Source organism: Chaetodon trifascialis, chromosome 9 (genome assembly GCF_039877785.1).
Source record: "Chaetodon trifascialis isolate fChaTrf1 chromosome 9, fChaTrf1.hap1, whole genome shotgun sequence".
Taxonomy (NCBI): Eukaryota; Metazoa; Chordata; class Actinopteri; order Chaetodontiformes; family Chaetodontidae; genus Chaetodon; species Chaetodon trifascialis.
In genome coordinates, this window is record NC_092064.1 from 18,316,821 (window position 1) to 18,336,456 (window position 19,636).

The 19,636-nt window shown below is 42.1% G+C and overlaps 2 protein-coding genes across 2 annotated transcripts; one reads left to right on the plus strand and one right to left on the minus strand.

The window, feature by feature from the left end:
* Positions 1–3,137: 3,137 nt before the first annotated feature.
* On the minus strand, positions 3,138–17,144 carry ppp2r1bb (protein phosphatase 2, regulatory subunit A, beta b). The gene is made up of 15 exons (XM_070970067.1): positions 17,023–17,144; positions 16,227–16,317; positions 15,895–15,995; positions 14,550–14,782; positions 14,234–14,381; positions 13,947–14,102; positions 11,404–11,518; positions 11,176–11,246; positions 9,531–9,665; positions 8,165–8,338; positions 7,930–7,990; positions 5,369–5,523; positions 5,126–5,268; positions 4,905–4,996; positions 3,138–4,812 (listed from the first exon to the last, which is right to left on the minus strand). The coding sequence occupies exons 1-15, from the start codon at positions 17,098–17,100 to the stop codon at positions 4,796–4,798; spliced, it is 1,770 nt and encodes a 589-aa protein (XP_070826168.1). The 5' UTR covers positions 17,101–17,144; the 3' UTR covers positions 3,138–4,795.
* Positions 17,145–17,931: 787 nt separating this feature from the next.
* Positions 17,932–19,294, plus strand: med29 (mediator complex subunit 29). Its single transcript, XM_070970833.1, has 4 exons — positions 17,932–18,160; positions 18,307–18,365; positions 18,466–18,550; positions 18,791–19,294. The coding sequence occupies exons 1-4, from the start codon at positions 17,957–17,959 to the stop codon at positions 19,016–19,018; spliced, it is 576 nt and encodes a 191-aa protein (XP_070826934.1). The 5' UTR covers positions 17,932–17,956; the 3' UTR covers positions 19,019–19,294.
* Positions 19,295–19,636: the final 342 nt, after the last annotated feature.

The following is a 19,636-nucleotide window of genomic DNA, read 5'->3' on the forward strand; positions in this document are numbered from 1 at the left end:
AAATTCTACATTTGAGAAGTGTGACCTCAAAGCGAATTTCCCTGCAAGACACCAGTGTTTTCCACTTAAACGCAGTTATTTAGAGCATGTATTCAGAGACACTGTCTGCTACTGAGACCTTCAGCCGGCTGCCTGTCAGACACAGAGACAGACAGAGAAAAGGAAGCCGACACGAGAACATACAGCCGTAATCTTCTTTTCCCATAAAATATCACAATATCAGAGGCCTATTCACTCATCAGGCCAAAGTATACTGTAATGACATCAATGGTTACCATGACAACAGGGGGAGGGTGGATGACAACATCCTACTGCGTCTTTTAGAGCAGGAGATCACAGCACTATTCAGAATTAGAGCTGGAAAAAAAAAGCCCCAGAGACAAATGCTGGAGCTCTGAATGCGGTTTCTGCGATGTTCACTGTGCAGTAAACACACAGAAACATCCCAGTGCAGCACAGAGGCTTCGCAGGGAGCAAGTGTGACGTGGAAGTCGCAGCTCAGGACTGCCACTGAAACAACGCTTCTTCCATCAACTCAGCTCTTCACTGAAGGTCGTACCGCACTCATACGCGTGTGCCCCCCCCCCCATTATTCAGCTTCAGTCCCTTGTCTCCGAGTCCATGCTGAACGCATGCTGACCGGCAGATGGACAGAGTCAGAAATCCCAGTACAGATGACCCAGTAGTGCCTGGAAAAAAAATAAATAAATCAGCTCCTGCAGGCTGCGGGCTGGATATTACAGCCGAGCCAAGAGTCACACACTCTGCTTGAGCGATCGTGTTTGCTCTGATATTATCTACAGCAGGAAGTTTGCACTGTTTATAAAGAGGGTGTTGCAAGATGACAGAAAGGGGGGGGGGGGGGGGAGTGACAAGGTGACTTGAAAATGAGTGGGCCAACTCCACCCGACTGATGTTTGTCATTTGTCACCCTGACAGCTCTAACCTCTGTGTTTGTGTGCGTGCGTGCCGTGCTGCGTGGGGGGCTTTGCTTGACTCCTTTCATTATAAATGACACAGTCCTGGGAGGCAGCTGCATTGACGTCAGGGCTCTCAGCGCTGTCAAGGGCTCTGGCTGCTGAAAATCCCCCCAAATAACAGGACCTAAATAGAAAGAAATAGGTTGCTGCTGTTTCATTGCTGCCTCGTGAACTCTAGTGGATTTGGGGAGGGGGGGGGGGCGGATTAGCCCTCGGCCTCAAGTAATCGTGTTTTAATGAAGATTTTAGGTTGTAGGAAAAACTGCGGTTCAAAGCTTGGCATGTTCCTCATCCTGCGTCGAGATCACCAGCTTAAAAACGATAACTCGTCGTATATACAAGTATAAGTATACAAGTGTTATCAGTCCCACAGGATCCATCTACCATCGGTCCTCCTCCTACCTCCTTGAAAAGCCCATCCTCCCTTCAAGCTGCTATATTCTAAATAGCTCTCAAGGTGGTCTCAGCGTTGCATAATGTGCTGACACACAGCAGCCACAGCAACCTGTGCATCACAGCGTATGTGCATACTGCGCTCTGGCGGGGCGGTATACAGTCAAAGGGCCGGGTGGAGGATTGGGAGGGCGCATGGCTCGGAGGAGGGCCGATGGGAGATTTGAGGAGATTAAAAAAGGAAGGTTGAGATTCTCATAAAGATCTCTGCCATGTGATTTATTGCCCTAATCCTCTCTGCTGATTGCTCATTTGGAATTACCAGAAAGGGCGGTGAGTCGAAGATCTGCTCAGCAAAAAGCAAAGTGCGGCTCAGACTTTGAAAACAAAGGTCCAAAAAAAAAAGTAAACACGTTTTTCATACGCTCAAACGCTTTCCCAGCCTTCCCAACCCAGCCCTTATTTTGCAGCGTTCCTCTCCCCAGCAGTTGTCAGGGCGAGGGCAGTTGTCAGCTGCAGATCCTGCGCCGCTCTGCATGGTTCCCTGTGGCCATAACAGCCTGAAGGACCGACGCTTTCATCTCCACAGCAGCTGCCTGCCAGGTTAGAGCTGACTAAATAAGAGAGCGGGAACATGTGAAATTAATCCCACATTTTCTTGAGTCTTTTACAGGATGAGAAGCTATACTTCATGCTTAAATGGGTATTGTTACAAAGCCCACAGAGTATTTATCATTTTTGGACTTTTGGTTTTACATCACAAAGTCACTGAGGATATAATTAGGCCTTTAAAAAAAAAAAAAAAAAAGCTTTGAACAAGCTTTTCTTGCACTGTAATAAACACTTGCTGAGAGCACAGCACGAGAAACACATCACCCCCATCATGAAGCCTGGGGGTGGCATCATCCTGCTTTGGGGATGTTTCTCTGCAGCGGGACCTGGAAGACTTGTCAGAACTGAGGAGCAAGAGGATGCAGTAAAAGAGAGAAATCCTCCAGGAAAAGCTGCTGCAGTCTGCAAGACAACTGTGACTGGGTAATGTATTTTCCAGAGAGAAAACGAGCCCAACGGAAAGCCGAAGCTGCAGAGAAACGGCTTCAAAAGTCCAGGAGCGGCTGCACAAGAGTCCAGGCCTGCATGTAGCACGACAAAGGTAGAGCAGTTTTCAACAAAGACCGAGATAAGTCCACATACCAAAGGCGCCTATGAAGTGATGTGAGGGGGTCAATGGTTTTCTAGGTATGGCTTCACACAATTTCAGCTGCTTCAGGCACATTCACTGAGCTGATAGTCCAGACTGACTCAGCACTTCAGACTACAACACTACAGCTACACCCAGTGCATCAGCTTCCTTTAAGACTTCAGCGGTTTTAATGTAAACAGCAAAATTCCAGCAGTTCTTCAGATAATTTAGCCTTTTCTTGGTGTATCTGTACACTATCATCTTGTGGTAGTAAGTGGCAGAAAGCATGGCTGTTTAATTTGATTTTATTGATTATAAACATTTTGTTAGTTTGTTGGTAGTGTGATGTTGCCTGGTATTCTAGACATATTTTAACTGTTGATAGAGATTCAATGATTTCATGTGAACGTTGTTTATAGGCACTGCATATTTCACTGGTAATTCATTACAGATTGTAATAAATTGCTTCTTTTGATGTATAATCATTTCCTGTTGTCACCACGTCGCAAATGGGCAATCACAGTGACAAGAGGCCTCGATGTACTTGAGCGGAAAAAGGTGAGAAAAGCAGGCTAGACCAGTTCCTTTGTGTTACTTTATTCAGATCAAGATGGAGTAGTACAGCTTCCCAATTGTGAAGAGAATTCAAAATAAAAATAAAAGCACAGTCTTCTTGCTACAGGACAATCAACAATCAGGGTTTATTCAAGAGAACAAAGTGAGAGGGGAGGAGAAGGGAGCAGCAGGAGTAGTTCAGGGAAAGACAGAAGTTTCTTTTATCAACACAGACGAAACGTTTATTCAACCCACCCATCACCACCCCAGCGCCCACCCACCCCGTAATAAAACAATATGCAGCCTTACGTACACATGCTCCATGCCCCCATCCCACTTTCTTTGAAAGCATGCGTTTGTTCTCCATCGTGCGGAGATTTGGAAGCAATAATCTTCATGTTCGCTGACCTTATGCTTTTAAATCTCATGTACAGTGGAGGACTTAGCATGGATTTATGCAGAAAACTGGGCGGCTCTAGGACACAAGGAGTGCCGTGGTTTTGTTAGCCCCACTGCCCGAGCAGCTGTTGTCACTGTAGCTTTAACATCTCGTTAACGTCCAAGGAATTAAGTGTCCCTCACGGAAAAGAACGCCGTCTCTTCGCGGAGCAGGGCAGGTGAAAGCTGATTACCCAGGCATACTAAACGAAAACACCACTGCTTATCAAAGTCGTTGGCACAAACATTAAGAGCAATGCCGAGAACATATTGCAGAAAATCACAACTACATCTTCCCACCCGAGCACATCAACGAAATCACGGGGGGATTTAGAGGAGGGATAATTATGAGCAACGCTTTACGACTGAGCTGGTCCCTATTACAGTGGGAAGAGGTAATTCATTTGTTCGACCAATTCAATCTGTGTTGCTGCAGAGAACAAACAGTGCAGAAGGGCAGGGCCGGCCGGCAGAGTTGGGAAAGGACACCATTCGAGATTGATTAGTACATGTAATCATTGAGAGTGTTCATCAGATTACATGCAGTAATGGACACCCCATTATTTCTTTGTTAGAGCTTTGGACAGAACAATCCTGTAAAGCATTTAGGAGACATGGCAGGTTTGCTCCGGTGGAGAAAAAAGAAAGCCTATCAGACCTGCACAGACCTTTCAATACCTTTTCTGGAGAGCCACACCGGAGTCTCAGTGATACGAGAGCCGTCACAGGGCAAAATGAACAGCCTGTTGAACCATCTGCTGCTCAAAGTTTGTGTTTAGCATAGGGAGGAAAGTGCCGCAGCGCAGAGAGTTAGCGTGGCCCTAGGTGCTAGGTAGCGAACATAGACATGTGGTATGCTGCGATGACTCTGGCTAGAGTACAACAGTGGCCAAGGATGTACGAGGGAGGAATGTGAGAGGGGTTCTGGTTCGCGATGCCTAGCTAGTACAGTAGCACATTAGTCAGCATGCACAACTTAATGAAATTTCATCACACTCTGCCTTTGTTTAAGCACCCATTTACAGCAAAGAGGAAGGTTAACGAAGAAGTCTGTGCTATGCCTGGACATGGTCTACCATTGGACAGTTAACAAAAGAAGAAAGAAAAAGGATAAAACAATTGTTAACAGCTTTCTCTATACATTAACCAGTTGTTCCTGCACATCAATAAATATCTTGTAAAAGTGTTTGCGTTGTTGTTGTTGTTGTTTCAGGTTGTTGTCTGGTTTTGCCTTGTTGGGTTGGTTTTATGATAGGGGCAGAACTGTGTGAAGAGGAGAGAACGAGAATACGATTTTTTACTACGCCAAGTTTCTAACACACAGAAAATACGATTCAGGAGAGAGAAATTCTTACCACTGATAGCCTCCAGGGCAAAGTACTTGACATCCATGTCTGTGTCTGTGGCCAGCTTCTCCAGCACTGGCTTCACCTCTGTCTTAAGGGTACTTTGGGACAAAATCAGACAAGGATTGTTAAACATACTGTGAACGGCGGCTCTTGATTTTGGCGTGGTAGCATGTTTCTGTCACGATGGAGAGAAAAATATCTGATACTGAAATTACAAAGACACGTACTTTTCGTCGAGGACGGTGCCGATCTTCTGAAGGGACTTGGCCACATTGAAGCGTACGTTGGCCACCTGGTCATTGGACATCTTGAGGACCACTGGTAGCATCTGCTTAGTGGTGATTTCCTTGCCACATGTCTCTGACAAAGCCTGACACAAAATACAGGTGGTCACTCACAATGACAACAGTGAACAACATTTATAATGGAACATGGGCGCAAGCTTATGGGAAATGATGCCATTGACTCACATTGATGCAGAATAGAGTAGTCATCCTGTGGAGGTAATTGGGGTCATTGGCCATGCCCAGGACTTTGGGCACGATGGTGTTCTGAGCCCACTCAGCTCCAAACTTGGCCACCAGCTTCATCAGGTTACAGGTGGCCGCCTCACGGATGGCATAAACTAGAAAATCAAAGCAGTAACATTCTGTGTAAATGGTGCGCTCGACTTTTGTCTCTCCAGGTGTTCAGGAGATTGTGTGGCTCAGGTGCCATTGGTTTGGCGGCACCTGGATGCAGCACTTCCCCCAGATCATATTTACAATCTATCTATAATTTTGCCACCCTGACTGTCTATAACGTTGGTCTACTCTGGACACACATCTATTGCTTGTCCGTCCACCCTGGAGGAGAGTCCGTTCTCTGTTGCTCCTCCTGAGGTTTCTTCCCCCCTATAAAAGGGTTTTTTGGGGAGAGTTTCTCCTTATATACTGATACTGATTTCTTGCAGTGTCTACACAGAATTTACTTGGTAAGTGTTGAAGTATACTGGGTGCATATTGTGAGAAACGCCCCAGCATCAGTTGGATAAAAACACCAGAAATTAAAATGATACAAAGACATCTCTTTGTAATACATGTCAGTGAGAGAAAAGATTTCTGTAGTCCTGTCTTGCTTTGAAGGGCTTACGTAAGGGTGGTACAGCCCTAACCCCAGCCACACACACACAGAAACTCACACCAGTAGCATTCCAATGATGTAACCCAGTTGGCCCTTTGTCCTCAATAGTGAGCGTGTGTCTCGCTAATTGGAAAACTCGACGTGAAGAGAACACTATATACTCTGAGTGAAAAATTTATACAAAGACAGTGTTCTGGGTTATAAAATGGAGCAGGCTGTGTTGTGCAGCTCTGAGTACACAGCTCTTCCAGTATTTGAATACGGGTGACTGTCTCACTGCTGGGGAGAGAAGAAAGCGGGGCAAACCTGCTCAGACACAGAGTGAGCTGACTGATTTTTAACTCCATCAAGTACAATTTAAACCTATAAAGGTTGTGGTCTGCAAGGACATAGTTGAACTAAGTAGGGTAAGAAACACAGACAGAAAGTATAAGAGTGCAACTGAGTAGTATGACATTAGTTAACTAATCCATGGTGAGACGTGTGATAAATTGTCAAAACTATAGTACTACAGGATGTAATTGTCATTCACATTGCCCCTTGCCTACTCACAGCTATAGTATTCTGAAGAAGTTGTTCGAAGGCTGTGAATAAGAGACCTTTTCCCTCTATAAGGATGTAGATGATGGCAGAGAGCTGCAGATTGACACATCTCTCCCCTACCTTAACCCCCCATTCTCTCACACCCATCCTCAACGCTCATCAATCCATCTCTTTCAACTACAGGCCATCTGTTCTGGGAATAATACAGTATCAGAGTGTTAAGAGGACCTGTCTGCCGACTGGCCAAACTCAGGTGAGTAAGAGCAGTGAAACTAAAGTCAAATACAGCGACAACTAATGCAACCATGCCAAAATGTGTAAGGGAAATGGAGCAGATATTGCAGGAGTTGTATGTAAGATTGTTCAACAAAGGGTGAGTGCATTATAAGAAGTCACACGCTGCAGCAGAGTACCAAGCGCCAAAGCAAATAAAATGATCACAACTGTAAAACATGGGGACAAGGAATTTGGGGTTCCTCTACCAGGAAGTTGGTTTGGAAATTGAGTGATTTTTGGAAGTTATAGTGTAATGGAAGTTATCACAATATTGACATGTATGATTCCAGAAAATAATTTGCAGAGAGAAACATGTTGTCTTCACTTAGATACTACTTTTACAGAGGACTGAGAGAGCTTCATCTGCAACAACAATCACATGAAGCTCAATATCAGCAGAACCAGTGAGCCTGTGGTGGACTATGATACTTCAAATATGGATGCTGCTGTTAAGAAGTTACAGATTGTAAAACACGGAGATCTATGCAATCACTATAGTTTCAAGGTGGACACCCAAAATGAGCGTCACCGATTCAGTATCTGATCAAATGTGAAATATGGTCAAAATCTGCCCTTCTGTTCCTCAGTTACGGCATTGAATGATGAAATATTTTTGCAGAACATTGTGATGTCACAGTGAAGTTGACTTTTGATCTTGTGGATATAAAATGTCTCCATTATATCCTTTTAGACAGTGGTGTGATATTTAGCCAGAATTAGCATATCAATTCTTGAGTTACAGCCAAAAATCTGTTTTGAGAGGTCACAGTGACCTTTGACCGCCAAAATCGAAATTCTTGAGTCCAAGTGAACATTGGTGCCTCATTTCAAGAGATTCCCTCAAAATCAATCCTGAGATATGGTGTTGACAGGAATGTGATTTGCATACATACACATGCACGGGCAGACAGATGGACGGAGGGACAGACAACCCTAAAACACAATGACTCTGGCAAGATTGTTGTCGGCACAGAGGCATAATAAAAATATTCCGCTTTGTGGCGTCATATAGTGCATACGTTTTATGAGATAAATTTGTGAACATTACACATAACTCCGTGGAAAACTTGAACCCATGAGAGTGTCTTACCGTGGTCGATAAGCCAGGCCATACAAAGGGTGTTGAGTTTCTCGTCAAAGAATTCCACTCCCTGGGAAAACATGGACACAGTGTAACGAGAGTGCTTTCCTGGATGTCTGCAGTCAGGCCTCTGTTTGTCTGAGTATTTCTAGTATTTCTGGTTCTACACATGGTACTAATTAGACAGACCTTTAAAACATATTTTATATGAGTTTCTGCTGTGTTCTTAGACTCCATGACTCACCAGCTGTCCTGCCAACAGGGGCATGTACTCTATGATGGCGAGGCGGACCCTCCACTTTGCATCCTCCGCCAGCTCCACAATCGCAGGCAGCAGTGACTGGGAGAGCTGACGGATGCCAATCACGTCATTCACGCAGTCTAGGTTGGAAATGATGTTGAGACGCACCTCGGGGCACTGTGAGAGAAAATTTTAAAGACGGCCATGTTTAGACTTCTGGCATGGGGCATTGTGGTATTCAGATATTGAAAAAAAATATTTAACTGAAACCTGAATTTAAAGTCAAGCAACAACTATAGCAGTTTTTTACTCTATTCAAAGTGAATAAATCTTGGCTCTGGCAGAGGCAAGCCACAGAGTACCATCAAAATAAAAGCGGATAAAAGCGACAATTTGAAATAATTCAGCTCTTGAATGAATGACATGTCTGAAGAATGTTCTCCATGTGGCTGCCTTTAAATCTGTCCTCAGATAGATGCACCTTGAATTATTGAAATTTACAAGTCAAAGCTGTCAGTTTAGACTGTAATCTAATTAGACACTCCTCATCTTGAGTTTGTGCTGTGAGGAAACGGGGCCATCTTTAAATAGGACTAAGGAAAGCAGGGGAAGGACTGACAGCCTCAAGGCGTCCAAAACATTTCTATACCTTTGTGTCTAACCTGCCAAACTGTCTGATCTCAATATGCAAATTAATGTCACGGAAATGTATTTCTTGGACAACATATGACTGGGCTATCATTGTTCTCTTACATTAGACAGTGCCAGTACATTTATCATCTAAAACCTATTCTATTGTAACTTTATGCAGACAATGACAAACACAATGTACTACAATTTCTTAGTGTAAAAGCTCCACAAACAAATGATTTCAAAATTATGTCTAACACTGACGATCACAGAAGTAAGTGAAATACAAAGAGTGATGAAAGGATGTATTCAGGGTCCTGGGACCCGTAGCCTCATTCAACCTACTATAACTAGTAAATTCCTACATTTACTATTGTAAAATCCAAAAGTAATAACTTATGATGTTGCACTGTGTCGAGCTTTTCATTATGCTTCCCTCTAGCCGCAACAATCAGTCGTCTAATTGTAAGGTCTCAGTCTGGCTGCCAACTGCATGAATCATCCTCCTACCCAGCTAGGTGGCAGGCAGGTACATCTGGTGGCTTCGACTAAGTGGCTTTACCCTCTCTAAGACGTGCCAATATCTAAAGACTAACAAGGTTGGTCAACCTCAAGACGCTTCACAGGAAGCTTTTGAATGTTACCAAACTAAGCAATGCCTCGACGACTTCCAAAGCCAGCTGCATAATATATAAAACAGAAATTGGGACCCAGGATTACAATTCTGCACTTCCTTTACCTCGTCTTTGAGCTGAGCCAGGAAAAGAGGCAGCAAGTGCTCTATTGTGTTGTCCTTGCCCAGGATGGTTGAAAGGCCCATAATGACTGAGGCCAGGGCTGACTTCACATGCTGGTTGGTGTCTGAAACAAGTTCCTGGAGACAGAGAGATCAGCACAAACAAATAGTTAAGACAGAAAGTGCGTAAACAAACATCACGACTACTGCTATGGTTCATTTTCACAACACACTACGCAAGTATATTATAGCCTCCCTCTCTGTAAATACACAGCAAAACGGACTTAATACTAGTGCAGACAACAGTCATTGCAGTTAACTACTGTAGGTGGAATAACTTCAAGTATGATATAGACACAAACAGATATGCCATAATATAAACAAAGGGAACAGAAATTGCATATCACTGAATATACTGAACAGAACTGATCAAACCAATATCACATGGAAGTTTGTGGCAGAAACACAGAGTACTGAGGAATTACAGCATTGTTGAGGATATCAATTTAATGTTTGCTGCTGACGAATCTAAGCAGATCGCTGACTCTACAATATCATGATGCTTATGTTCTGAGCTGTTTTTACAGCTTTGTAAGGTTGTGAGTCTGCTTGTTGCTACCAGTATAGCTCTGTTTCACTGTTGATATGTTGACAGGATAAGCAGAATTATCATTTTGATGAAGGAATGTCACTGCAGGTCTACTCGTACTGCACCTATCATTAGTGAATTAAAAACAAAAAGCTATGATATAAGAATTTTTACTCAGTACCACCACAGCTGAAGTTATTATTGAACAAAGAAAAAACAACAGTGCCATCTGCTGTTCAGAATCTGACCAACACTGGCAAACAGACATATAATGTCATACACTCTATCTTTTGTAACTGCCCCACAAAACATGTCCCCTTAGCAACCGCTGGTGTGGTTTACTCTTATCAAGAGCATCACAACAAGCACAAAATTATCAATCTCGAGCTGTGGGAAGAGTTATATTTCTAAAAATTCACCAATTAGCCATTTCATTCATTCTTGTTAAACGAATTTTGTTTAAACCTTGGTTCTTATCTCTATAGCTTTTGACAGTTTTCTACTCATGAACTGGGGAGAAATTTGGGGGAAATGTGGGCAATGTAATATACATACCCATATACAGATGGACAAGCAATATACAGCTTGTAAACAAAGCCCCAGTGACCACAGTGGAAAAAGCAAACTAAGGCTGATGTGAAAATGAAGCAAAACATTTTTTTCCTCTGCAGCTGAAACTGTATACTCGACATTTGCAGTGTACACACTGAGTTTTACAACTGCTATATATTGGTGGTTAACCACATTTAAGACATTAAGGCAATCGAGTTGGTACATAAAACATTATCATGATCAAAAGGAATAACGGACAGTTTTATAAAAATAAGACCCAGGTTGTAAAATCAATCTAGTAAACACCCTGTTTCATTTAATCATGCATCACAACACCCCACGTCTGTACCAACGCCCTGGGGAAGACAATAAAAATATAGGCCTCTGGTCATTTTCCATGCTTAATAACTCATAGCAAATCAAAGTATTTTTTTGTTCAACTGAGAAATGAAGCACCAGAAATATCACAATGTGACAGACAGAAAGGTTTAGTTATTTTTTTTTTACCTTGACGCAGGGCAGAATGTGAGTCATGATGGTTTGCTCACGACTGTCTTCTGGGAGGTTCTCACAGAATTCTAATGAAAAGAAGAGTTCACTGTCAGAAAGTGGAACAGGATGGACATGAAGTTGAAATTAATTAAGTTGTTTAATTAACCCAGGCCGTCAATCTTTTCAGCAAGTCTCCCTTCAGCATTAACGTTTTATTTAATTATTGTGTATTCATGCACCAACCTTTGACTTTGTTGGCTGCAGCCGCACGGACCTCGGCTTCGCAGTCCTTCAGAAGATTCTGGAAGGCTGGGACCAGATCGTTCTTGGTGATCTCCGGTCCCACTGCTTTCTGGAGCTGCATTCAGAGAGAAATCAGCAAGTGTCAATATACAAATAAGCACGCGGGGAAAATATCAACACAAAAACGCATTATGGATTTCAGTGGAGAATCAAGAATAAAAGGATGTAAAGAAAGATAAATCAACTACGATGACCAAAGAAATGTCAATTTCTTCACCAAATCACCTGACCTAAACCTTGTTAGAATTTAGTTCATGTAAAAACAATAACTACGCCCTCAGTGAATAATTTCCAGTGATTTCCTTCACTTAGAGGACTGGGAGAGCCTAACCACATGGTGCAATGACAATCACCTGATGCTCAATATCAAAACCAATGAGCTTGTGGTGGACTACTACTATACGTTTGTTGGTGCGTAACTTAACACAATAAAATAAGAATTTAGTTACTTGTATGTGTTGACATGCCTGTCCAATAATGCAAATTCTGACAGAACAAGGTAATAGCCATGACAGAAGACAATGCTTCAAACATGGATGTTGCTGCTGGCTGCCACACACACAAATTTTGTCATCATGAGCATATGAATTTTTGAGTTATGGCCAGAAAAGTGGTTTGTGAGGTCAGTCAAGTTGACCTTTGACCACCAAATTCTAACCATTTCATCCTTGAGTCCAAGTGAGCATTTTGTGGCAGATTTAATGTTAGTTTGTTGATGTAGTTTTGACGCATTCCTGAAATATTGTGCTCACAAAAATGTACTGATCTGAATTACCGCATATTTTTAATTAGTTTGTCTGCTGGACTGCAGTGCAGTGAACTGCAAAGGAGAAGTAGGCTTTTTTTTAATATTTACTATTTATCTATGCATTCCTCACTGCATTGCACTGCATACACGACATTGCTCTGCTCTTGTCTGGGTGTTTTGTCCTTAGGGTGGACAAGGTGATGTTGGGCAACACCAAATCCCTGTTCACTTCAAGTCCAGCAGCACCTTGAGGCAGAAACTTGTCCACCCTAAGGACAAAACACCCAGACACAAACAGAGCAATGTAGTGTATGCAGTGCAATGCAGTGAATAATGCACAGACTTGAACATGGAAAAAACAAAGCAACTGCTTCACAAGTGCATGGCACAACAAAGAAGAGCCAACACCTCAGGTCAAGACTCAGCAGTCCACCTACATCTCAAGGACAAGGGACGTTCCTTTGAGGACAATAATGTACATATTATGGTCAGGGAAGACCGATGGTTTTAAAGAGGAGTGAAAGAAGCCACCCATGTTAAACTTGAAAGACGATCACTGAACAGAGGTGGTCTAAGACACCACTTATCAGCCACCTACAATGCAGTCCTGAGATCTCTCCCCAGGCAACATAACAACCATTCAAAAAAGACATAGCTAAAAATGGTAAAACAGAAACTATTCTCTGGTTTTCACACTTCCAGGAGTCCTCAAATGAATAATGTGCCACCAAGACTTCAGTCATGAAAAATAAACAAATAAAGCTTAACAGTGTTATTTCATCAAATAACTTTTTCTGCACGTCTCATTTAAAATTTTGCCAATAGTAAACTGCACTGTACTAGCTAGTCAACAATACTTACAGCAGGCAACAGGCCAGCAACCTCACAATGAGGACAAGACTTGTAAGATGCTGCATGCAGCTTGAGCCCAGTTTGTCAAGACAGCTCCAATGTGAAAAACTGCTCAGGGGACACTGTTGTATGATGTGCACCAGTGAATGCACATTTGAGTCTATTCAAAGAGAGTTTACAAGTGTAGTTTTACACAAAACTTTGCTAAAACACTGAATTACATTAAATACAATTTTTAACAAATACAGTTAAATGTTCATTTTACTTCATCACACTCTGGCTTGAAATTGTTACTGTGCACAAAAGCACATTTGCCAGTGGAGTGTTCCATCCACAAGAAGCTGAAAGAAAAGTACATGTGCGACAGTATAAAGCAAACACGAATATAAGTGACATTTGCCAAAACTGAAGCACCAGCACTCTAGAAGTATTTGCTGCAGGCTGATGGTTTTGAGCATTGTCCAACAATGAAAATGGTGCATCAATTTTTCATTGATCTTCAAAAAAGGCTCTTATTCAAGAACACTTCAGCTGTCTTTGTCATTAGTAAGAGGTTTTAACATAAAACTTGACCTAAGCTCACAGATACACTTGTGCTACCACAAGGGAAAATGCCACATAATTTTTAACAGGATGCATATCCCACAACTATTTTAATATTTGGATTGTATTTCACCCTTATCCTGTGTGCATGCCCTGAAATATATCAATCATGGCATTGTTTGCAACAAGTAGACATTAACATCGTTTGAGATACAAAACTTCCAGGAGGCTGAAAACCTTAAGACAGCTTAAAATATGACGTGATTCTCAGTTGTCATTTATACATCTAACCAGGATGACAACAAGGAGAGAAGAAAAGAAAGGAAAAATTAGGTCTTACCTCAGAGAACTTGTCAGCCACCATGTAGCGGACCCTCCAGGATTTGTCTTCTGCAGCCTGGCGCAGGGTTGGCATCACCAGGGTCTCCAGGTCCTCTTGAGGCAGCAGAGTGGCAATGCTGACACAAGCCTCCACGGCAAGCAGCCGAACAGAGTCCTGATGGAGAAAGGTTATGGGATCACTATTGCCATCCTTGGGTGTAACAGCCAAAGAGACTTCGATTGGATTGCTGAAGACAGAGTGGGACAGCAGTTCAGGTTGAGAAGAAGAAAGACAAATGCTCATACCTGCTCATCAGAGGCCAGAGCAGTGAAGAGGGAAATTATGTCACTTTTTACATAATCCAGTTCCAGGACTTTGGCAAACTCCCCCAGTTTAGATGCCGCAGCACGACGCACCATAGGAGTGTCATCTGAGCACAAGGTGCGAAAATGCCTAGAGATAACCATAAACAGACATTTCATCAGAGATACAAAACTGACTGCAGAAGCACCTCAGGTCTGCATTACATGTCTAATGCCACGCCATACATTATGTACATAACAGCAAATAAGGATTTAGAGCTCCTTAAAAAGCATGTGTTTTTGTTAAGAAGCCACTTACTGGCGGATCTCAGCCTTGACAGTGCTTGAGACACGGGGATAACAGACACTAAAGAGGCCGCAGGCGGATGTGCGAGAAGTGAACCAGTCACCACTGGCCAGCCGCTTGACCAAAGGCTCAAAATGGACTTCCAGGTCAACTGGAGAGTGCTCCTGAGAGATCTTCCGCAGAGACTCCACAGCTTTATCTCTGACTACTGTCTCCTCCACCGTGGCAAGGCTCTCAAGAGGAGGCTGTGTGTCAAGAAGGAATACATTTAGATAGAGATACAGTCAACTATTCACACAAACAATACATTATTAGGATATGTATGCAGTTTTTATACTTCAAATGTATGTGAAAGTAGAGAATATCAGATATTTTACACTCTCCCTCTACCAAGGAGGTTATGTTTTCAGTCCACTTCATTTGTGTGTTTGTCTGTCTGCTTCTCAGCAGGATTACAGAAAAACTACAAGCCAAATTTTCATCAAACTTGTTGGAGGGTGTAACTTGGGCCAAGGAAGACCCCTTTAAATTTTGGAATGGATCCAAATCATAGGGCGGATACACATACAATTTTTCTCTTTCATTAACATTGTGAGACAGAGCATTTGGACCTGGCTGAATAAATGCCATACATCTTAAAATACAGCAGGCAGTAGTTAAGTTAAAATAGTTACAAAACAATGTCAATTGTAGAGCTATGATGACTCCATGTCACAATCCACATTCATGGGTACAAGTAATCCTCTGTGGTAGCCTACACATGTAGCTGCTCAAACTTCATTAAGAAAGCAGGCTTTATGGGACACTTGGGGACAGTGGTTTCATGGGACAACCAACACACCGCCACAATTCTAATAACACTTTTCCCCTCTCAAACTAAGGTGTGGCAATGGAAACATAAATGAGTGCCCTTCTAGTTGATAATGTTACAATACTTTGGGTTATGTAATCTTAAGTTTGGCATTGCAGTCTACGTAAGGGGGAAAACCTTAGTGATGTCAATATAGAATACAAATAAGCAAAGGTTTCACTGCTTGGTTCCCTCAATTTATTTAAGCGGTTTCCATATCTTGAAAATAATGCAACCTTGTTATTTTTTTCTAATAAACAAATCCTCTGAGGAGACCAAACCCAAGGACAAATTCCTCAAAAAATGAAGGCACTATTAAAATCTGCACCTGTATACTGAGCTGTATCCTTGCATCACCTAAAATATTCATTATTTACAAATGATATGGCATTATGCTGCATTGACAACGATAAGATTTGTACAGGTTTCTGTCTCTACTTTAAAAGCAGAGGAAGATGTGTCCCTTAATGAACATAATGTACTGAAATGAACTCTCCAGAGACTTACCAAAAGACAGTGGACATACTCTGGCCCTCCCACCAGCATAGTGAAATTGCCAAGCTGCTCAGCCAAGGCCAAGAGAACCTCATCTTCATCATAGATGGTGTCTGTGGGATGACAGAAAGACTTGTGAAAAACTTCAGTATATACACAAATATATATTTCTTCAGGTCTGAAAAAGTTACACGATAACAGGTATTTATTGCGACAGTTTGTAAAGGTGAGTACAGCACATTCAGCACTTTTCCATGTGACATATTTTGACAATAAACTTGAGGTCATTGCTGCTGTGCCAAACATCAGCTGATTTTCACGTTTAAGATAACAGATTTTACTACCTGTGAGGAAGGGAAGGAGTTCGGTGCGAGTCCTCTCAACACCAAGGGCCAGAGCAATAGTGGACAGCTTCTTGATGCTGTTCAGTCGCAACTGTGCACAAAATGGACATGCGTTCGTGAGGCGTTCACGTGTAAGAACAGGCACATTTAATAATGAGTGACAATGACTAACGTTAAGCCTCACTAGTCATATCCACCTAACCCAAGTAGAATGCACTCGAGAATATTTTCAAGTAGCAGTTTAGCGCAGTCACGGTCCGCCTCTTCGCAGTAAAAAGCTAATGTTAACCATCGTTTCATAAGGCGATGAAATAGGGTAACCGAAATCGAAATACTAGCTTTACATTCTCTGATAATGCACACGACTGTGAGCTCTGCCCACTGCGGCCTTGAACGCCCTGCTATTGTGATTGCTAACTATCATCTTAGTAAGCTAACGTTAAAAGCTAGCCACTTACGATGCGATGTTAGCGCTAGCGGCTAAACCAATGACCTGGTTTGCTTGCCTTAATGTTATTACCTTTACACTTCAAATGATAAACCGAACTAAGAACACATTCGCCGATACCCTATCTTTATAATTAACGTCGTAAATCATGACAGCAAACTAGCTACACTGTCAGGGCAGGGTGCGCCCGGCAGAAGATTCCTGATAAAGTTAGGCCTAGACCGCGAACGTAGCTAGCATATGTGCTAGTTAGCTAGTTAGATGCTCGGCTGAGAAAATACCTCAAAATGACTTCGTTTTACTGTACAATATGAGTAATTGTTAAAGTAAAAAAAACACTGTTACTACCTGAACGTCTTCATTTCGCAGTTCGTCAATGAGAACGGCGATAGGGTAGAGAGAGTCGTCTCCATCAGCTCCTGCCATTTTGGATACAATTGCAGTTACCGAATGGCGCTGTTGTGCAGCACTACGGGGTTTCTGTTAGAGACCAGCGTCTGCAGGACCCTCCCACTATATATTTTTCTAGGATGGCGAAGGAATAACCCACCCTACTCTAACTCTGATTGGCTTACCTCGATACTTTTACCCTAGTTCTAACCAATCATCACTCTTCAACTACCGAAGTTAACCATTACTAGCCAATCAGAGACAGACTCGACGGATCATTTGTTCGCCATCCTTGGAAAAAAAAATGCCATCCATTCTCTTTGGCAGTCCCAGTATTTAACCGTATAACACCAAGAATTTCAGTAGTATAGATTTTAAGGGATATACATATGTATTAATGCAGGCTTAACATTGATGATATTTCTAATGAATAACGATCGAGAATATTATAATGTGTACATTGTGTGGACATGATGGATTTAGCTTTACTGTGAGCATTTATAAAAGAAACTGTGGTAAATTGTCTCAGATAGATAGATAGATAGATAGATAGATAGATAGATAGATAGATAGATAGATAGATAGATAGATAGATAGATAGATAGATAGATAGATAGATAGATAGATAGATAGATAGATAAAATAAAAAAATAAAAATAAATAAATACACACAAGCACATACTGACACATTAATACGTAAAATATATATTCAAAGTGGTTGTACGAAGAAACCAGTGGGAGCGGAGTGAGTGCTGTATTAGCGTCACAGAAAGAGGGTGGTGAGAGTAATTATTATTTATTTATTTATTTTTTTAATTTTGTAATTTTTAATTTGAAAAACTACGAACCGGATATGTAACCATCTTCCGGCCGATGCGTCTTCCTGGGCAAGATGGCTTCTCAACAGCAGCAGCAGCCTGGTGGGCTAGTGTCCCAGGCTGGCTTACAACAGCCTACTTCATTGCAACAACAACAACAACAACAGCAACAGCAACAACAACAACAACAACAACAACAACAACTGAGCCAACAGCAAGACTTTGATCCAGTTCACAGATTCAAGATGCTTATTCCTCAACTGAAAGAGAGTCTACAGGTAAGCGTGGCGCATCGAAAATACTCAAAACACCTGGTAACAATAGCTGAAGTTGGCTTGTCGAGTTCACAGTCGAAATACTGTAGTTTCACAAATAAATAACTCATATGCAGCAATGGGCTTTAAACCTATTTTTTTATTTTCAGAATGTAATGAGGATTGCATCCCTGAATTTGGCCCATAACACGTCAATTGACAACGGCATGTAAGTTGTCCAACAATGGTCCTGGAGAAAGATGTCACGCAGGTCTCAGATGTTTTTTTTTTTTTTTCTTTTAATGTGTCTCCTGTTTCCTCTGGTTTAGCAAAAGCAGCGACACCTCTGTTCAGCGCTTTGACAAAAGCCTCGAGGAGTTTTATGCCCTTTGCGATCAACTGGAGCTGTGTTTGGTAAGGCTTAAACACAAAATTATTGATTGCATTGCATTGCATGTATTGAATACAGCGGAATGGAGCATGGTTATTACGTAGTATTGAGGAGGCAGTCATGTGTACACTGCAGCCCCAACACACTCTGCCAGGGGTGTTTAGTCGTCTGTAATCTGCAACCTCACTGCTAGATTCCACTAAATCCCACACACTGGTCCTGTATAATGAACATGCAGACTAACATTTTCCACCTCTCTGCAGCGGTTGGCTTACGAGTGCCTCTCCCAGAGCATCGACAGCGCCAAACATTCACCCAACCTGGTCCCAACCGCCACCAAGCCAGACACGGTGCAGACAGAGTCCATGTCTTACGCCCAGTACCTCGGCATGATCAAGTCTCAGATTTCCTGCGCCAAAGACATCCACAACGCTTTGCTGGAGTGTTCCAAGAAGATCGCAGGAAAGGGTCAGCCTCAGGGAATCATGTAGACCTGCACCCGACATCCCACCTGCCTGCATCTGACTGGCCCATATTCAGAACTCAGCTTTGTGCTACATTGGTCAAGATGCTGTTTAATTTCTCAAGATCCTGTATTTTTTTTTTTTTTAAACTAAGTTATGTTTCATATAAATGCTGTGTAAATATTCCTGACAGTCATGCGGTAAGATGACCAGCAGGTGGTGGCAGAGTTGTAACTGCCAACTCATTATTCACAGGTCTTTTGTAGCCTATTTGTATTGAATATTAAAATCTTTCTATTGATACTAATGTTTTCTCATAATTCAAGATGTACAAAGGGAGACCTGGCTATCAATGACATCTTTAGGTGATGAGGGGGCCGTAACATTGGAGCAAAAACCCATCTGTGCTGCAGAAGATTGGAAATCTCACAGCTGAATTTTCTTACAGCAAAGAATTATTTGTTCGACTGTGCAGGTGAATTAACACACTTTCATTTTACTATTTATCTTAATTGTCCGCGGTAAAGTTTTGCTTTTTAAGATTTAAAACTGAAGTAGAAGGGACTCAAATAGAGGCAGAAGAATAAAGCGTTTTTTCAATATAAGCAGTCAGACATTGAGTAACAGCTGATCTCTTCATCCTGT